Here is a 17496-nt window from a genome sequence, read left to right on the forward strand (position 1 = left end):
ATGAGCTGGGTTGGCTGCCTATTGATTGGAAAACAACGGGCTGTAGGAGGACAGATAAGGGTGTCTGTGGGCTAACGGGTGAGGGTAGGGATACAGACCAAAGCTCACACAACACTTCACCTCCCTGATTTCTCCTCTCGCTCTGTTTTTTCACCCTGGAATGAATGCGACTGCTGCTGCTCATCTCTGGGTTTTGCTGTGAAGGGAGGTGCCTGTTCTTCTTCTCTGAGAAGATCCTGCCTACACACCACGCCAGGACAAAAACGGCTTCTCTAACCACAGGTAATCTGTCTTCTTGTCTGCACTCTAATCCCGATGTCTGTTCTTCCAGTCCTTCCAGTTATTCCGGACCCTCGTTTGCATCTTGCTACCATCTTTGCCTTGTAACCATGGTTTCCTCTCTTCTCTCCCTCCCCCATTACCTCTTTCTTCCCCCTTCCTCTGATGAGCTGATGACATGCACTTGCTTGATTTCCATTTCTGTCATGGCAGTAAATATTGATTTAAAAAGGAATCCTTTTCAGTTTATGTGGGACAACATCACATTAATATGACTTTTTTATAAGCTTAAAACAATGATGGCTGTAAAAGATGTGACATTTTATTTTATATTCTTAATACACCACAGCCTATTATTTTTAAAAGCACTTAACAAGGCATCATTTGAAAATGCTCAAATGAATTGAGCAAAAGAATGAGGATAAAAGAATTCTTTAGAAAAAAAGAGCAAGGGAGCTGCTCTTTGATTTGTCTGATTCAGCAGTTGCTACTCAAAAATAGAATTAGAGATTTGGTTCCATTGCATTAAATGACCTCTGATGAGTTCAGGCAGTTGGCACTTCCATGCACACCTGAGACCACTACCACTCTCTGTGAAGGTCACATACAAAAAAAGCTGACACACAGATACAGGTACCTGCACATCTCTAACAGCTCCATCTCTATACTGTCACCATTTTTAAGGATGCTGTAAACTCCCACCTTTCCTGTGCCATGGCAAAATATTCCACACCCAGCTTAAACTGACCCAGCAGTAAGCAGAAAGGCTACTGCATGATGGGACCAGTGTTCTTAAGAAATTTAATTTGCAATTTTTGTTCTTAGCCTGCCAGATTTTCAAGCAGCAGTTCATCAATTCCTCCTACAAAGAGTCCCCACGGCGAGGTTTGAGTCAGCCACTAATTTCCATGTCTGTGCTCCTTATTTGGGAGACCAGATCCACCTAATTTGGCCTATTGACAGACACAAGTTGTCAGTCACCATTACATGTGTATGTGTTTGTCTTCTACTGCAGTGTGGACTGAAACAAGAGTTAAGACCATTAATGGGAGATCACTAACAAACAAAGTAAGCAAGCTACACAGTGAGGAGAGTAAGAAAGTAAGGGAGAGATTCTGAAAGACGATATCCGGCTGCAGCACTTTGCTGAGTGCAGCGATGAGAAGGAAGAGGCTCGAACAAGCTTGTTTTTAAATGGACTTCTCTGTACTTACCCATTTACGCCAGGCCACAGTCCAGCAAAGCACAAAGGAGCTAAATTAGTCCTCACTGCTGTCTGACACTGCGTCAGGCAGCCTGAGCAAAGCACAACTTGTCAGAAAAGATGTACTCCAGCACTGACTGTCAGCACCCTTCACTCTCTCTGGTGTTATTAAATTAAATCACATACACATACTATTTTTAATTAACATTTATCAGTGTATACTGGTTTTACTCTTCAGTTAAGTTAACTGAAGTATGATATTTATTTATATATTTTTACTACGAACTGTGTAAACAGTAACAGTAATTCACCAATTTAAATAGATAAATTCTATTAATCTTTTCCACATTTTGGTATCAAGTTTGACACTAGGCACCAACTCTGGAACGCATGCTAAACCACAAACTAATGAAATAAACTTTTGAATATAAGAATCTGAGAACTAATTTCTCAAAGGGAACATTTAACATACCTCATCCTGTAAGTTTTCTCTGTTCTTCTGAAGCTAAGCTTAATTTCACAGGAAAAAATGAAACATACCAAGGTAAATACCGTATTTTTCGGACTTTAAGGCACACCGAATTATAACAAAACGTGACTGAAATCTGCTTCGTAAGCATGTCTCTTAACAGGTGCCATTTTGGGGTCCTTATACAGATACCACAATATTATGTTGAAGCACAGTACGTATTACTCTGCGAGGCTGACTACCGTAGCCGTAATGCTCCGACAATCCATCAAGCGGTGCAGCTTCGTAGCTTACCAAAGTCGTACTAAAACATTTTGACAGATTTTTTCCGTGCCGTGTACCACATAAAATCGGTTCAAGGTCAGTAAGCACAACCAGAATTAATACATGAGGCACCCTGTCAATTTTTGAGAAAATGAAAGAATTTTAAGTGCGCCTTATAGTCTGAAAAATACGGTACTATAATAAAACAATCAACACAAAAAAACTGCAATTTGAAACTCTAATGGTCACTTGTGTTTTAGTAAAATTTTACCAATAAATTTGTTTATTTTCTAAAACATTTTGAAATACTGCTCTGAAGTCTGAAGTAAAAGTGTTATGATAGTGTTAAAAAATGATCCTTACCTATATGTTTGTATCACTACTGGAACATGAGTCAGTCGATCTGAATGAGAAGAACGTCTTCAGGTAACATTTATTGTGAACAAACGATACATTGATAGTTAATTAGTTTAGTTAATTAACAGAAAATGAAATTTATCAATATTATATGGATCGTTATATTGTATGTCTATAGTAGCACATGCATGTAGCAGTATAGTATGTGTTTATTAGGGGTGCAACGATACACAAAATTCACGGTTCGGTTCGATACTTTGGTGTCACGGTTCGATATTTTTTCGATACAAAAAAATGTTCATGCCTTTTTAATTTGTCATTTATTAAAATTATAAATATATATTTTAACTCAAAAGTACAGTTTTTAAATTTAATGTTGCTGAAACAACAAAGTAATAAAAAAAAATTAATCTATCTGATCGAGAAATCACTCTTTGGAAAAGAGAGTTTGTTACAGAGAAATGGCTCTTTCCAAAATAAAAGCTATACTATATGCTTCTTCTGGGCTATATTCTCAGCAGCATATTAAACATATCAGGTCCCCATAAGGAGAATCATGTGCTAACGGCTGTCTAAATGACTCGGGTAAAGTTTGTAGCATGCGTGCTTGTTGTTTTAGTCTGCTTCCACTTGTCTTTGCACTAGGATGATGTCGGCGTAAATGTGCAGTCATATTCGTTGTGTTCTGTCAGCGTAAATCTCGTTAAAATGACATTAACGCCATAACGCGGCAAATCTCCGTTAACGAGTTAACTCGGATTGTCTGTTGGGTGGGGCTGGACGGTGTCAACAGGTTAACAAGCTAACTGCGCTAACGCACTAGTTCCCACCAATTGAGCATTGCGTGGCACATCCGACATACTGTTTTACTTTTGTCCATGACGCGCTTACCTTCAGGGTCATACTTCACATGAAAACCAAAATAGTTCCAAAGGCCAGATCTGAATGAGGGTGGGGGAGGTTCAATTTGCCATGTTGCAACGAGCTTAGCTTCTGTCTTGCTAGCTTGCGCTTCGCTCAGTGGATCTGCGCTCAACAGTGCAGCCTAGGCGGAGTAGTCGAACGCAGATCCACTGAGCGCTCAACACAGACAGCATCGTCAGAAGAAAAGTTGATCAAATAAATAAAACATTTTGTATTGTTCGATAAATATGCATACCGAACCGAAAGCACTGTATCGAACGGTTCAATATCGATACGAGTATTGTTGCACCCCTAGTGTTTATGTATGCTATCTCAACCTGATTGGTTAGGTTTAGGTAATAAAAAGCATGGTTATGTCCAGGAAAGGTTGTGGTGTGGGTTAAAATTGCTCTTAAACAACCTTAAAAAAATAATAATCAGCTCAAATGTATGGAATCAAAGGTTTTTTTGTTTTTTTTTTAATTCAAATAATTAATCATTAAGGAAAATGTGCTTGGTATAAACTGAATAGACACCAATGATTTGGCCAGATTCCATTAAATATTTTACAGTTCAATTATGTAATAAAACTGCATGGAAAATGTTCATGTAATCCAAAATTATTTTTTCAGTATTTTTTCAGTGTATATCAAGCAAAGCTTTGACCAACACAAAAATAGCACGATTATAATATACAATGTACTTTGTCAAATGGTTCTATAATTTCATGTCCCAGAATATTGAAGCGCTCATCAGTTAAATCATTGTTGGTGTACTTAATTAACTGGTTTACCAGTAAAGCAAACTGGTTCGGTCCCCCCTGGGACCTGGTCCCCTTCTGGCACACCTACCTCTATCTCCTCTTTGTCTAGACGTGCTGGTGCCATTCCACATGAGGACAGAGAGGCATGATTTATGCTAGACCAGATAAATCCTTCTGGGACACTGGTTAATAAAGCAGATGGGGACAGATGGAAATCACGAAAAAACCTTTGTGCTGTGACTGACCAGGTCTTTTCTTTAAACACATTTGTGGCCTTGGCTTATTAAGCAACATATGCTCAAACTTAAAATGTCTTGAAATTAAAAGCCCTTCAAAATTTAGCAAAATCAGTTCATTAAATGCTGCATGACTCTGTTTCCTGCAGGACTCAGACATTAACTTGATAGGGGACACTATGGAAGCCCCTCTTGTGTGCTTAGATGAGGAGTTTGAGGACCTCCGGCCCTGTAGGATGGATGAGATGGACCAAAGCCTCATCAACGACTCCTACTCCACCACCACCACCGTCCCCCTGGCCTCCATCACCCGTGAGGAGTTCTCTGAACTGGAAAACTTCTCTGAGATGATGAGCTTCAAGTCAATGGAGGACCTGGTAAATGAGTTTGACGAGAAGCTCAATGTGTGCTTCCACAATTACAACACCAAGACGGAGGGCCTGGCGCCCATACGCAACCAGTCACACAATCAGGAGGACGAGGAGCGACTGCAAGATGAAGAGTAAGTGACACAATATCTGAAGCAAGGTTTACTTATTGGAATCTTTCAGTCTTTAGTCATCTGTTACTGTGTATTTCCAAACAGCTGTGGTAATAAAGGATGTGACACTGTTCAGTGTGTAAACTATAACGAACCCAGAACAATTTGAGCTTAACTTGAGGCACCAATTCTAAACCCAGCTAAAATCCCTGTAAAAACAGAAAAAAATTAAAGTCAGTTTCTGTTACTGCAGATACAGTCTACAAGGGTTTGTTTTATTTGGAATTATCGTAAAAAAAATAATGTTTGAGTGAAAAAGTTATTCATCTATATTCTGTCTTTAAATTTTCTGCTACAGTTATGTTGACATAGAAAGTATATGAAAGAACATTTTTAGAAACATGCCTAGTCCCCTAAAGAAACACAGGAGGTAGAATATCAACAGACATAAAAAAAGAACAGCCTTTCATGTTAATCAGTTAGCAATATGCTCATTATGCTTCCATTTACAACACACACACTGGAGGCTGAAACGACTTGGCAGCCTGGAACAAAAGCCAAAACATTTCCACACACAGACCACAACATCCCCAAACATGCAGTCAATCAGCACTGTGACCCCACCCTCCCCACCTCCACCATGTCAAGCTGCATGCTGAATTATTCAGCGTGCAGCGTCGTACGCCTCAGTTGGCTTTGGCTCTGTCCCAGTCTCTGCCTCTCCTCTGACTTCCAGAGCCTCCTCCTCCTCTTGCTAGCAGCTTCTGAGGCGTTCTCTGAATCATGCTAAATATAGCTTGACTGTAGGTGTGACAGCAGAGTTTTTTGGAAAGGATTATATGACTTTGAGCAATGATTAATTTCTGGTGAGAAAAGTGAGCTTTTATTGGTCAATAAAGCTCTGAGTGAGTACAGAGCAGAGTGCAAGGCAGTGGGTGGATTGATACACTAGTGTCATAAATAAGGAAACCATAAGAAATACATTTCAATCAGACATACATGAGTGTTCCATGTTCCTCAGAAGAGTTTGTCCCATGAAGAGGTGGTACTGGTGTTAATGAAACTGGAAGGTTTGCATTTTGTTATGTCACACAGGAGCAAACAGGAGAAGCTGACACACCAACAAAACTAATCACCAGTCTAAATCTGCAGCTTGGTTGAAAACCCTATGTGGCACATTTTGGAGTAATCCCTGCAGTCCCTGATCTGAAACTCAGCTTTGAGTGAATCTGTCAAGCTGATGGAGAGCTAGAAATTTAAACAGAATGATTCCTGTTGTGTGGCTGCAGGCCAGGAAACACAGCAGGACAGCGTTGGAACATGGACCTCCACTCCCTGTAGGCCAGATGACCAACCATGTGTTATAAACACAGAACGTGCTCTTCATGTGCTGCTCTGGTTTCTGATGTGGTTGTGACTGGTTACGTTGGCTTTACTGCATTTAAATTCTTCAGTTTTATTTATAGGAAAAAGCATCACATAAGAAGACTGGTACCACTTGAAGTGTTATATAAAGCTACAGCCACCAGTCAGCTAGCTAGACTCAGTGTGTAACCAGGCTGAAATAGTAAAAAATGTTCTTACTAGCACTGCCCTTGGCACATACTCATCTGTGATATTAGTGCAGTACTAAATGCAGTAATCCCATCTGGATTTGAAAGCATGTGCGACTAGCTCAAGGCTGTTAAAGAAAGGAAAGATTAGATAAAAATCTTATATAGAATAAGATACTGTATCCTGTAACAATATATTAGAATAGAATAGAATAGAATAGAATAGAATAGAATAGAATTATCCTTTAATTGTCCCACAAGGGGAAATTTGGTTGTAACAGCAGCCAGAAAGACACATATATAACAAACAGTACACAGGACACAGAACAGAAATATACACATTTTTTCTTACACATTTACATTAAGTACAATAGTTACTATAAACAAAGTACTGTGCAGTTATTAAATTAAATAAAATTAACAACAGATAAGAGGCAAACCCAGGTTGTAGTGTAAATCGGTTGATTAAATTATTGTAGTTACAGCGCAGATGTAAACATCTATGATTGTTGTTTTGATTGTACAGTCTGACAGCTGCAGGGAGGAAGGACCTGCGGAAACGCTCCTTCATGCATCGAGGATATTAGTTATATTAGTTAGTTAGTTAAAATCTGGTATCCTGAAGGGGTGCACAGTATATTTTGTTGGTCAGAAGGTCCTTAATACTGTATAACAGAATAGATATTCAACAGTTAGAAAATACAGTACAGTGCAAGTTACAGCATGTTGCCTAAACACTTACAGTACACTCAGTGCAGCTGTGCACTGTGTCTACAGTGTGATTGTGGTGTGTTGTTGACACTTCTAAGCAGTTTTTTTCCCTGTATTCTGATTTAAGCTCTTTAGTTTTAAAGCAATACCAATGCACTTGAAATCACTTTGTAGCATACTGCCACATTAATATAAAAAGGCAAACTCTGCGACCAGAGCTGTTAATGATCCTGCAAATTAGAATCGCATTGGCAACAAATATACCTCTGAAAACCCAGAGAGGTGCCATCAGGCTTTGTTAACTTTTAGGAAAACTAGAACTAATCTTTGGCCTGGTGTGAGCAGCCATGACACACAGGCATGACTGGTGAGGTAAGCTGCCAGCTCAATGGAGTCCACTGTGTAAGCAGGCAGAGGCAGTGCCACTGGGAGCAGGGAAACAGGCCTCAGCCAACCTCTGAGTGACACACACACACACACACACACACACACACACACACACACACACACACACACACACACACACACACACACACACACACACACACACACACACACACACACAAGCTCAGACACAAAGGACACTTCTCTCCCAGTTTTTACTTCACTCTGCCTCAGACAGACGCTGGGAGAGTTGGAGAACACTTTGTACAATGATGTGAGGAACTTTATCTAAATCTCTGCTGCGGATACCGTTTAACACGTAGTAAGCTGCATTTCTTTTCTATTGTGCACTGCTGCCCTGCAGCCCTGAACTCCACCACAATGAAATATTGACTGAGTTGCAGAATGCTGAACATAGGGCTGAGTACACGGCTTTTTACAATCAGAAAAACAAATCTATTGAGGGCAAAAGCTGAGGGCAAAAATTGTGTCTTTATACTTCTTTTTGATATTTGCTTGAGTAGGTTTGCATTTTGACATGGGTCTGTGTTGTTTTGCAGTGTGTGGGATGCTCTAACTGACAACTACATCGCCACCTGGGACGGCACCGACTCGGAAGGAATCAACGGCAATATCTCTGACCAGGAGGTACATTTCATGCCACACCTTCATGTTTAGTTTAAATCGAATTAATATAATATAATATACATGTAGGAATAGTTTTGCACTATTTATATGCAAATTTTTATTCTCATCAATAGTAAAAAAGCACCTTGAGATGACTCTTGCCGTAAATTAGTATTAAATATAAACGAATACACTGAACTGATAGCAAACTATTCTGATGAGCATCCTTAGCACTGTGGTGTAATATGGGTGCTGAATGAATGGGAAGCTCATTCTCTGGTCCACTCTAATGTTTATTTACACATTTCATCCTTACATGAACACGTCTGACCCAGAAAATTCACCTCACAGTCAAATATTTACATGTTGGTCTATTCGCTTGCTATGAATGGTTAACTACATTCACTAATTTCTGTGTTTGTAAGGATAATCATGATGCTTTTCTTAAAGACAAATGCTGTGTGTCATTATTTTCCATCTCGATGTGCTAAAATGAATTGTATGACTAGTTTCTGCTCCTGTAAAATTCATTTCATGCTGACAATTGAAAGCATGCCTGACCACTCGTGACTGGTCTGGCATTCAGCTGAGCTCTGCCTCCTCCTCCTCTGTTTCCTTGATTGCCTGTCAGATTCAGCTGGACAGCAGACACTTAGCGTTCTACGCCATGTTTGGACTGGTGAAGGCCAGAGGAGCTGTGGTTATCACAGGAGCAGAGGGTGGCTGTGGAAATGTATCACATTCATGCCTTCAAGCTAAAAGTTTTATACCTAGAGAGACACAAAATATTTAACATATGACAGCTTCCTGTGAGGACAATCTTTTCTCTGCATTTATACCTCTGATTGTTTCTCCTGCCACATTTTTTAAATATTATAAAAATGTGGTTCTATTTAACTCGAAATGAGTAGAGCCACAAAATAGATTTTCCTTTTGTAACATGGATATTTATCACTTTATCATTATTGTATCAGCATGGAGGAACGGATAAACTGTAAAATGCTAAGTTGATAATAAAACATATGGTAACAGTGCTTAATTAAAAAAAATGTTTGGTACATGCACCATCATATGTGATCATGCTATCTATTTGCTCAATAGCACCACAGACAAAGTATAGCTGAGGCTTAATGGAAACCCATAAGTTTTGAACGTTGCTAGAGCAGCCATGATCAAAGTCAAGAGCGCTGCAGCCAACTTAAAAATCAGAAAATTCATCTTCAATAAAAGTTCAAGAGAAAGTGATGTATTTCTCAAATGCTATTTGAAAAATATAAAAACATAGGCTGTTTCACTATAGCTTGCTAATGCTCAGTCATAGTGACCCATCTGCCACTGGGACACAAACGTCAATACAAGAGCATCAAATTTAGGTCAGGCTAATGAGTAATATCACAAACTAACCAGCTCCTATTCGAATGTTTTATTCACTTTTTTATATCGATAAATACATTTATAAAAAATATTTAACTCAATATATTTGCGAGTCATTTCAAACTGTTCTGTTAGTGCTGTAGCCCATCTACAGTACCTTTGTGGACCACCAGAGATGATTCATGTATCACTAACGTAAAAGGTCCAGGAAACGTTGTGAGGAGTAAAGATATTTCACAAAAATATCTCCTCCTGTGGAACCTGCTCACAGTTCAGGTTCAGGAGACAGACACCCTCTCTCTAGCCTCCTCCTTCAATTCCACACGTAAACAGGATGCAGTCTATTTACATGCTTTTAAAAATGGAATGAGTAAGTGGTTTTTAAAATGTGATAGTAATGTAACAGTAAATTATGTAAAACCTTTTAAATATTTAAACATCAGACTTTGAAATGAACTCAAGTGGCCAGTTGGGGTCTGGGCTGGAGGGCTGCTCTCCTGATGTGGGGACCAGGATGGTCTGCTTGTCTCCACCCCAGACTGAAGGGGAGGCATCGCCTGAATCTGGGGGCTGATTGCCTATCTGGGGGTTATTGGTGTTTGGACCTGGGAGTATAAAGTGTGTGTACGGCATCCATTTCTGTGTGTCTCCAAAGAGGGTGTGTGTCTGCCTGTTTGTCTATGTGTACGTGTCACCCCCCCCCCCCCCTCTCTTAGAACATCTCAGGCTCCCTCAGGTGTGGGGGCCTATTTCCCCCTGACACATTCCCTGCCAGTGACTGTTGCCCCCATCTGCTGGTGCATTGGTACTTCTCAGTATCTGGGCCTGGATGCTCGGTTCTGTACTGGCTCATTCCTGGTGGCTGCTTGGTGGGACCTGGGCCCCCTGGATTTGTCTGCTCTTGGTGGGGGTTGGGGTGTCCTTGGGTCTCGGGCTTGGTCTGCTCCGGTGTAGCCAGTGGAGTCTGTGGGCTTGTCGCTGCAGTCACCTGGGGCGTCTGCACTGTGGCTGCTGGGTGACCCCTCCCCAGGGCTCTCCTTTGCTCTTATCTGAGTGGGAACTGCGGTTGTCCCTGTGGTGGTCCACCTGGGGCTCTCACGCTCTGGAGGGCCTCTACATTTCTGGGGCCCAGGTCTACTGCTTCAGGTCCTGGGGGATGGGGCTGAGCTCCTGACACCCATTATTAAACATTAAATGGAGAAACTTTATGAACACAAGCACGCTCACGCAGACTACTCTACTTGCCAAAGTAAATCTGTCTGCCATTTTTTGCTAGACAGAGCAGGGAAAAAATGAACACAACTCCTGAATGAGCTGTCATTCAAACACACCAATTGATTTTTTTTTTCTGAATGTGTATTTTCATCAATTACTCCAATGCAAAGACATCAGCATTTGACTCTTGCTGGCATCTTCACCACAGTAATCTGTTGGCATAATTTATCATTTGCAGATTCATGAAAAAGAGGAGGAGGAGATGAATGAGAAGAACGACAATGCCAACTGCCTGAATGAAGAACCTCTTATCACAGCAGATCAGGTCTGAGTGTGTGTGTGTAAAAATCAAGTGAACGGCAAATTTTTTGTGACCAACACGTTTCAGCTTGTGGCCTTCATCAGCGTCATTGCAAAATGTCAAACAGTTTGTGTTTAAATAAAAAACAGGAAACAGAAAAAATCCAAGTGGACCAATCACACCTTCACAAATAAACAAGTTGACCAATTAAATTTAACGAGGTGGTACTGGCTAATTGGCTAATTGGTTAAGCCACAGCCCAAATAGATTCTGGACTGAACCACTACAGATTAAAAGGGGGACACCCCCAAAATGTCTTAACATAATACGTACTCAAAATTACACAGAAAAATGCAAATAAGTTAAAATAAAAATAAGTACATTGACATTAAAAGAGGGAGAAACAACACAAAATCTAGTTTAAAAACACAGAAACACAAAAGTAAAGTCCACAGAAACTCATTAATAGATAAATCCTCAGTCATACCTGTAGGGTGTAAACTCTTTAAACAGATTGGTCAGCTTGTTTATTTGTGAATCCCTCCATTTCTGTGTTCAAGGTCATTGAGGAGATAGTTGAAATGATGGAGAATTCTCCAGATCCTGGTGAAACTGAGGAGGATGAGGAGGAAGAGGTCAGTCACTCCTCCTCCAGGACCAATCTGTCCCTGCTAGAAGAGATCAGGCAGCTGTCACAGGCTTCAAACAACAACTGCTCCTATGAAGGTAAAGCTGTGAATAATCCATGTTTCTGGTTATTTCTTATTTTCATTTGACTTATGCAATGTCCTGACTGAGCTGTTTTAACTAATTTATTGCTATCGTTATAATGCTATCGTTCAGGATTACCTCGTAGACTAGATATAATAGACTAGACTTCATAACAAGTGCATATTTTCTGTTAAGTAGCATGTCAGAAATGTGATAATTTCCTATTAAAGTCATCCTTTAGGTCAAAATTAAGGTACATACCTCAAGATAGCAATAAAATACCAAAGGTGTGACTCTCTTATTTGGTATTATCATCAGTTAAAGCTAAAAACTATCATCACCCTTTTCATAAAAGCTCCAACATGAATCCATTTAAACCTAAGGCAAAGATACAATGTTCAGGGGAAAATAAGTCTCAAATACAACTATAGCTATCCATCTGTGTACATTAGTTATCTCATTTAGTTAGTTTGAAGATGAGAGTTTAAGAGGTCAATAACTTTTCTTTACAACTAAAAACTGTAAATAATAATTAGTTAACCTTCTTAAAGAAACATCAACAGAAACAGCATTAAACACGCAGCACATGCGCATCTGTGCAGGGATTATCAGCTATGTCAGTTAGCATTACCAAGCTAACTTTAGCAAACATGAAATTTTGGCTGCACTGAGAAATCACCATATTAAAAACAAAGTAAAATGGTGGTTGTACAATAAATTAAGCTACCCACAACACTAAATGAGTAAAATAAGCCTTTCCTTTTTGGCTACTATATCTAAATGTTGCTTCCATATTTTAGTGGTTTTCAGCTACTTTTACGCTATTTGTACTTCTACTTTTCCACCATTGAGAAGAGCACTCAAAAGGTTACAGATACAGATAGATATTTGGAGTCAAAAGCCTTTTTATATAGTTTAGATTCACAGTTGCAATGTAATGACAAAAAATTGCCCCGTGACTGACACGATATGTGTGTCATAATATGAACACCCTGCACAATATTCACCTTGCAAATTGGTCACATGTACCAAAGTGGTGGAAACACCTCATGTTTAACCCTTTAAGACCTACCATAGAACCAAGGCCGCCAGAGCTTACTTTATATTTTTACATGCTGTAGTGCCATTTTTGGGAGTATTTCAAGTTGCTATGCATCAATACAACTGTTATAGCCCATATTTTAATAATATGTATGCATTAAGTCCATAGTAACTACATAAATTGCAAAAAAGTGCATTTTTTTATGCAATTTTTGCAAAGCTATATGTGGAAGGAAACTCCTCTGGTTTCATATGCAAAAAAAATTATTGCGCTAGCTTACATGGTTCCGTTCTACAGGGATTTAAAAATAGTTACGCAAAACCATGAAGAAACCAGCTGTTTTGTTCACATTGTCTTCTTTTTTAAAATAACTGGCTAACACTCTCTAACACCATTCTTTTTTTCTCGGGAATTTTACTATATGAAACAAGTAAATACTGTACAGTGGACGAATACATGAATACATGGATCAAAGACAAACGTGTTTTTTAGGAAATTAAGTATTTAATAATGCTGATAAAATGATTTTTTTCAAGTATCTGGGGGAAGTGTATACTAATTAAAGAGCCTTGGTCTTATTGTGAAATTAAATTGCAGTTAGAGAGATTTAAATAATAATAAAAATAAAAATAATAATTTCAAAATCGATATTCACTCATGTATTCATTTTGTTATTTCACAATTCTTTTTTAAATGGTGGAGACTTTACGTGCAGTAAATGGACGTTATGGTACTATATCTACTGTGGGTGTAATATAATATTATTTTCTGCCTCAACATGCATTTTACATGATCAAAGTTGTAATTCAAAAAAACTTCCCTGTTGAGCTAAAGCATTACAGTATGAGCAGCCACAGACAACGTCTTTAGGCATCTGCGATGTAATATAATGATTACACTGTACCAGCTGCATTGTCAGAAATGTTTCTCCCAAGCTGCTGTTTTGTTTGTGTTCTTTTTACAAAATACTGATTGCACTTCCTTCCTTTATACGCTGAGCTATCATCAGGGACTGCTCATTATGTTATTCATACAACAGTACCTTATTCATATAGCAAAATTACCCTGGGCCGCATTAGTATACATTACTGGTAATTAATACTGTCACAGTGGCACCGATTCCCAATAGTCAGACTATTCAAAGAATATTATTTTACTGTTAGAATCCTGCTTAACTCTAATGATTCCCACAACCTTTCCGCTCTCAAATCCATCCTGCAGGCCTGAGCCTGATGCCCAGCTCAGCGCTTGTTGAGCTGCTGCACCGGGTGGAAGTCGCCATCCGCGAGTACTCAGAGGAGCTCGTCAGCCAGTTGGCTCGTCGTGATGAGCTGGAGTTTGAAAAAGAGGTGAAGAACACATTCATCACGGCACTAATGGAGGTGCAGAACAGGCAGAAGGAGCAACGAGACAGCAGCAAACGCAGACGTCGGGACAAGGCCATGAGCCTGCAGGGGGGAGGGACGGTGCCCGTGAATGGAGGCAACGATAGCTCCACAGGCCAGAAGACAGGGACCATGCTTGTTAAGGTGGGTAATGGTGCTAATCTCAAATATTAACAATATGAGGCATTTTATGAATGTGCAGATTTCTTTTTTAAACTTTTCACTGTAAATTACAGGAAGGTAAAACAAGAATGCCTGCAAGCTCTTCCTTTCCCCATCCTCTTTAACTGTTAGTATAATGGATATCTAAAGGCCATTAGCCTCTAAATTATCTTCCAGGAAAGATTATAAAGTGGCTGTGACCCATCATCTATGTACAGTAACTGCCCAGTGCAGTCCTATCCAGCAAAAGAGAAACTGCCTAATGGATTTCCTCTCCATTCGATGTAGCAGCAGTCTGAGTGCTGTGAGTCTGGCTCTTGGTACCTTACTCTCTGTTACTGAACTAATATGAGCGTACCGATGGCTTAAGGAAGTGGATGCAATATATACAATAAATTGCACAATGATACCATGCTGAAATCTGCTGAAGAATAATTTAAAAAATGAATTTTGTCATATGAATTGGTAGTTTGTAATAATGGTCACTATATCTTTGTATGTGTGTGTGTCCTACAGCGTTTCAGCATGGAGGGAATTTCCAACATTCTACAAACAGGCATCAGACAGACATTTGGAAGCACAGGGAATGACAAGCAGGTAAGGTTTAAATGTTTTAAATAAAAAACAAAAAAACCCAAACAAACATGCACAGATGAGCCAACCCATTATGAATACTCACAGATGGAGCAAATTATATAATGACATATTTAGGCGTTCTCGTTTCATTAGACGGTAAGTGAACAGTTGGTTCTTGTAGTCAGCCGTGAGTGTAAGGCGACTGGCCATCCTTAGGCGTAAGGATGGCCAGTCGGCTGTGTCAGAGAACCTCCTGAAATTAGAAAGCCTGTTAGATGCCTCTGGTGAACAGCTGCAACCACCAGCTGGAACCAGCTACATGGTTTTGACTTCTCAAGGTTCACTGGTGCAAAGAAAATAAAGGCTACCTTATCTGGCCTGAACTCAGCTAATGCACTGTGGAAAGAAGACCAGCAGGTGTAAGGGTGAAGATCTCCAACTGTATACTGTATGTTGACAGAGGTTTTCTCAATACTTAGATTGGTTTGCAATGATGGACGGTTCAGCTTCAAAGTTTGGTGTTCTTAGAGCTATACTGCAAAACAGGAGCCGGACTAATCCTGGTGACTTCAGGCTTAATCCAGTATTTCAGTAGTACGAAGGTGGCTGACGTCATGCCAGGGCACATCTCCATGACATTACAGAATTTCATGATATTTTGTCAAAAGTAGCTTGACAAATTGATACTACTCTCATGTTACTTGTAATGTAAAGCTACAAGTAACTTGCTAGCTTGATTTCACTTTGGTTGAACAAAATTCTAATTTAAACAAACAAACAAAAAAGTCTAATTTAAAAGAAAAGAAAAAGAGAGAAATGTAATCCTTCAGATTAACAGAGGCTACTTATTACTCTCTTATTAGTCTGAGAAAGCCTTCTGAACCTTTATTCTGTTTCAGTACCTAAACACGGTTATTCCATATGAGAAGAAAAGCACCCCTCCATCTGTTGATGACCTGCAGATGCTCACAAAGAGTAAGACCACATCAGAACATCTGTAATAGAGCCAAATAAAAGGCAGAAGTAGTACATTCAGCCTTGTTGTCTGCTTTTTTCATGCAGTACTCTATGCCATGAAGGAGGACAGTGAGAAGGTGCCTACACTGCTGACCGACTACATCTTAAAAGGTAAATGCAAACACAGTCTTCTACTCACTTTTGTAGCGTTTTACACAGCACAGTGGAAAACAGGGACATTTTCTGTTCTTGAATTATTGCCTGTCTGAACTTCTTGGATGTTGGAAACTATATCAAGACAGTTTGTTCTGTCTTCCTCTTCAGTCCTGTGTCCTACCTAAAGCGCCACCAAGCCAGAGGCAGCAGTGTGATGGAAACTTCCTTCTCCAAGGGCATTTCTGACCTTACTTTCCTCTGGTTCAAGCTGCATGACCTCCCCTCTTTTACCATTACCAACTATGGATCCTCACCATCAACATTATCATATTCACCTCAACTACAACTACTGCCTTTCGCTGAGCTCACTTCCTCCCTTCCCTGCGCATCAAACTCAGGCCACAAAACGGTGACCATCTGAATAACAAGTGGAACAGCCGATTCCCACTTTTAACAGACTTCACTTATGGAGCATGACATAATGACCATAACACCACTTTGGTACAGTGATAGAGTTATTACTGCTTTCTTTTCCTTCATTACTTTACTTTCTCTTGTTTTTAATTCTAACAGAATTTCATTGATTTTTGAAATCATAAAATGACCTCTTAACCAGTGATGGTTTTGTACATTGATTCTTTTCATAAGGACTACACTGTCAGAAAAATTAAACTACAACTGCATCCACACATGTCTTCGTATGGTTTCTGATTAAAAAAGTGATTAATCTGAATACAAAAGCCATGCACTTTTATCTGCCAACTTAGCACTGTTACTCCGTGTACAGGAGCGGAAACAATACTATTACGGGTGCAGTGCAGTGCAGTGAATTACAAAGCTTTTTTTCTTTACTTTTTGCTTTTTGCTAATTATCCAGTGCTCTTCTGACTTATTTCTAATTTCTTTTTACGTGTATCTAAATATTTGATATGGACTCTGTTTATTTTGTACTTTTATTTACTGTGTCATCAGAGTGACAGGTATCTGTGCATTCATCCCTATCCAACTACATGGAGATATATCAGTGGATATCATCCCCCGATGAAAGAAGCTCATTTCAACAGAGTTGTGCATATTAGCATATTTATGACTTCCTTTGTGTCATGTAGGTGAATGTTACATCGCTAATTGCAAATTCTAATAAACATTCTACCCCAGTTGTGTGTTCATTTGCTTCTGTTTTGCATTTAGTATGATCACTCCTGATAAATTACACAATTTTTTTTTTCTTTTTCTTTTTTCATTTGAATCTATTCTTTGGAAACTTTGACTTTTACAAGTTATCAAAAAAGACCGACAAAAATGTTTATTTCCTCAGGACTACTGTGTGAGTGCAATTTTGACTGGGGATTCTACACATGTAGTTTCTAATATTCCAGTCCAATA

General features: G+C 39.4%; 1 protein-coding gene across 1 annotated transcript; it reads left to right on the forward strand.

Moving 5' to 3' along the window:
* The first annotated feature begins 46 nt into the window (after window positions 1–46).
* Window positions 47–17267, forward strand: fez1 (fasciculation and elongation protein zeta 1 (zygin I)). Its single transcript, XM_040012300.1, has 10 exons — window positions 47–282; window positions 4625–4977; window positions 8165–8252; window positions 11059–11145; window positions 11682–11847; window positions 14096–14403; window positions 14938–15018; window positions 15897–15972; window positions 16060–16125; window positions 16279–17267. The coding sequence occupies exons 2-10, from the start codon at window positions 4655–4657 to the stop codon at window positions 16293–16295; spliced, it is 1212 nt and encodes a 403-aa protein (XP_039868234.1). The 5' UTR covers window positions 47–282; window positions 4625–4654; the 3' UTR covers window positions 16296–17267.
* The last annotated feature ends 229 nt before the right edge of the window (window positions 17268–17496 follow it).

This window comes from Simochromis diagramma, unplaced genomic scaffold, assembly GCF_900408965.1.
Source record: "Simochromis diagramma unplaced genomic scaffold, fSimDia1.1 OVJJ01000123.1, whole genome shotgun sequence".
Classification (NCBI taxonomy): domain Eukaryota; kingdom Metazoa; phylum Chordata; class Actinopteri; order Cichliformes; family Cichlidae; genus Simochromis; species Simochromis diagramma.

What these genes read in the sequence shown, in the direction of transcription:
- fez1 (XM_040012300.1), top strand. Translation starts at nt 4,655, where the DNA reads ATGGAAGCCCCTCTTGTGTGCTTAGATGAGGAGTTTGAGGACCTCCGG. An exon ending in CAACAACTGCTCCTATGAAG is followed by an intron (nt 11,848 to 14,095) that starts GTAAAGCTGTGA and finishes TCCATCCTGCAG; the next exon opens with GCCTGAGCCTGATGCCCAGC. An exon ending in CAGGGACCATGCTTGTTAAG is followed by an intron (nt 14,404 to 14,937) that starts GTGGGTAATGGT and finishes TGTGTCCTACAG; the next exon opens with CGTTTCAGCATGGAGGGAAT.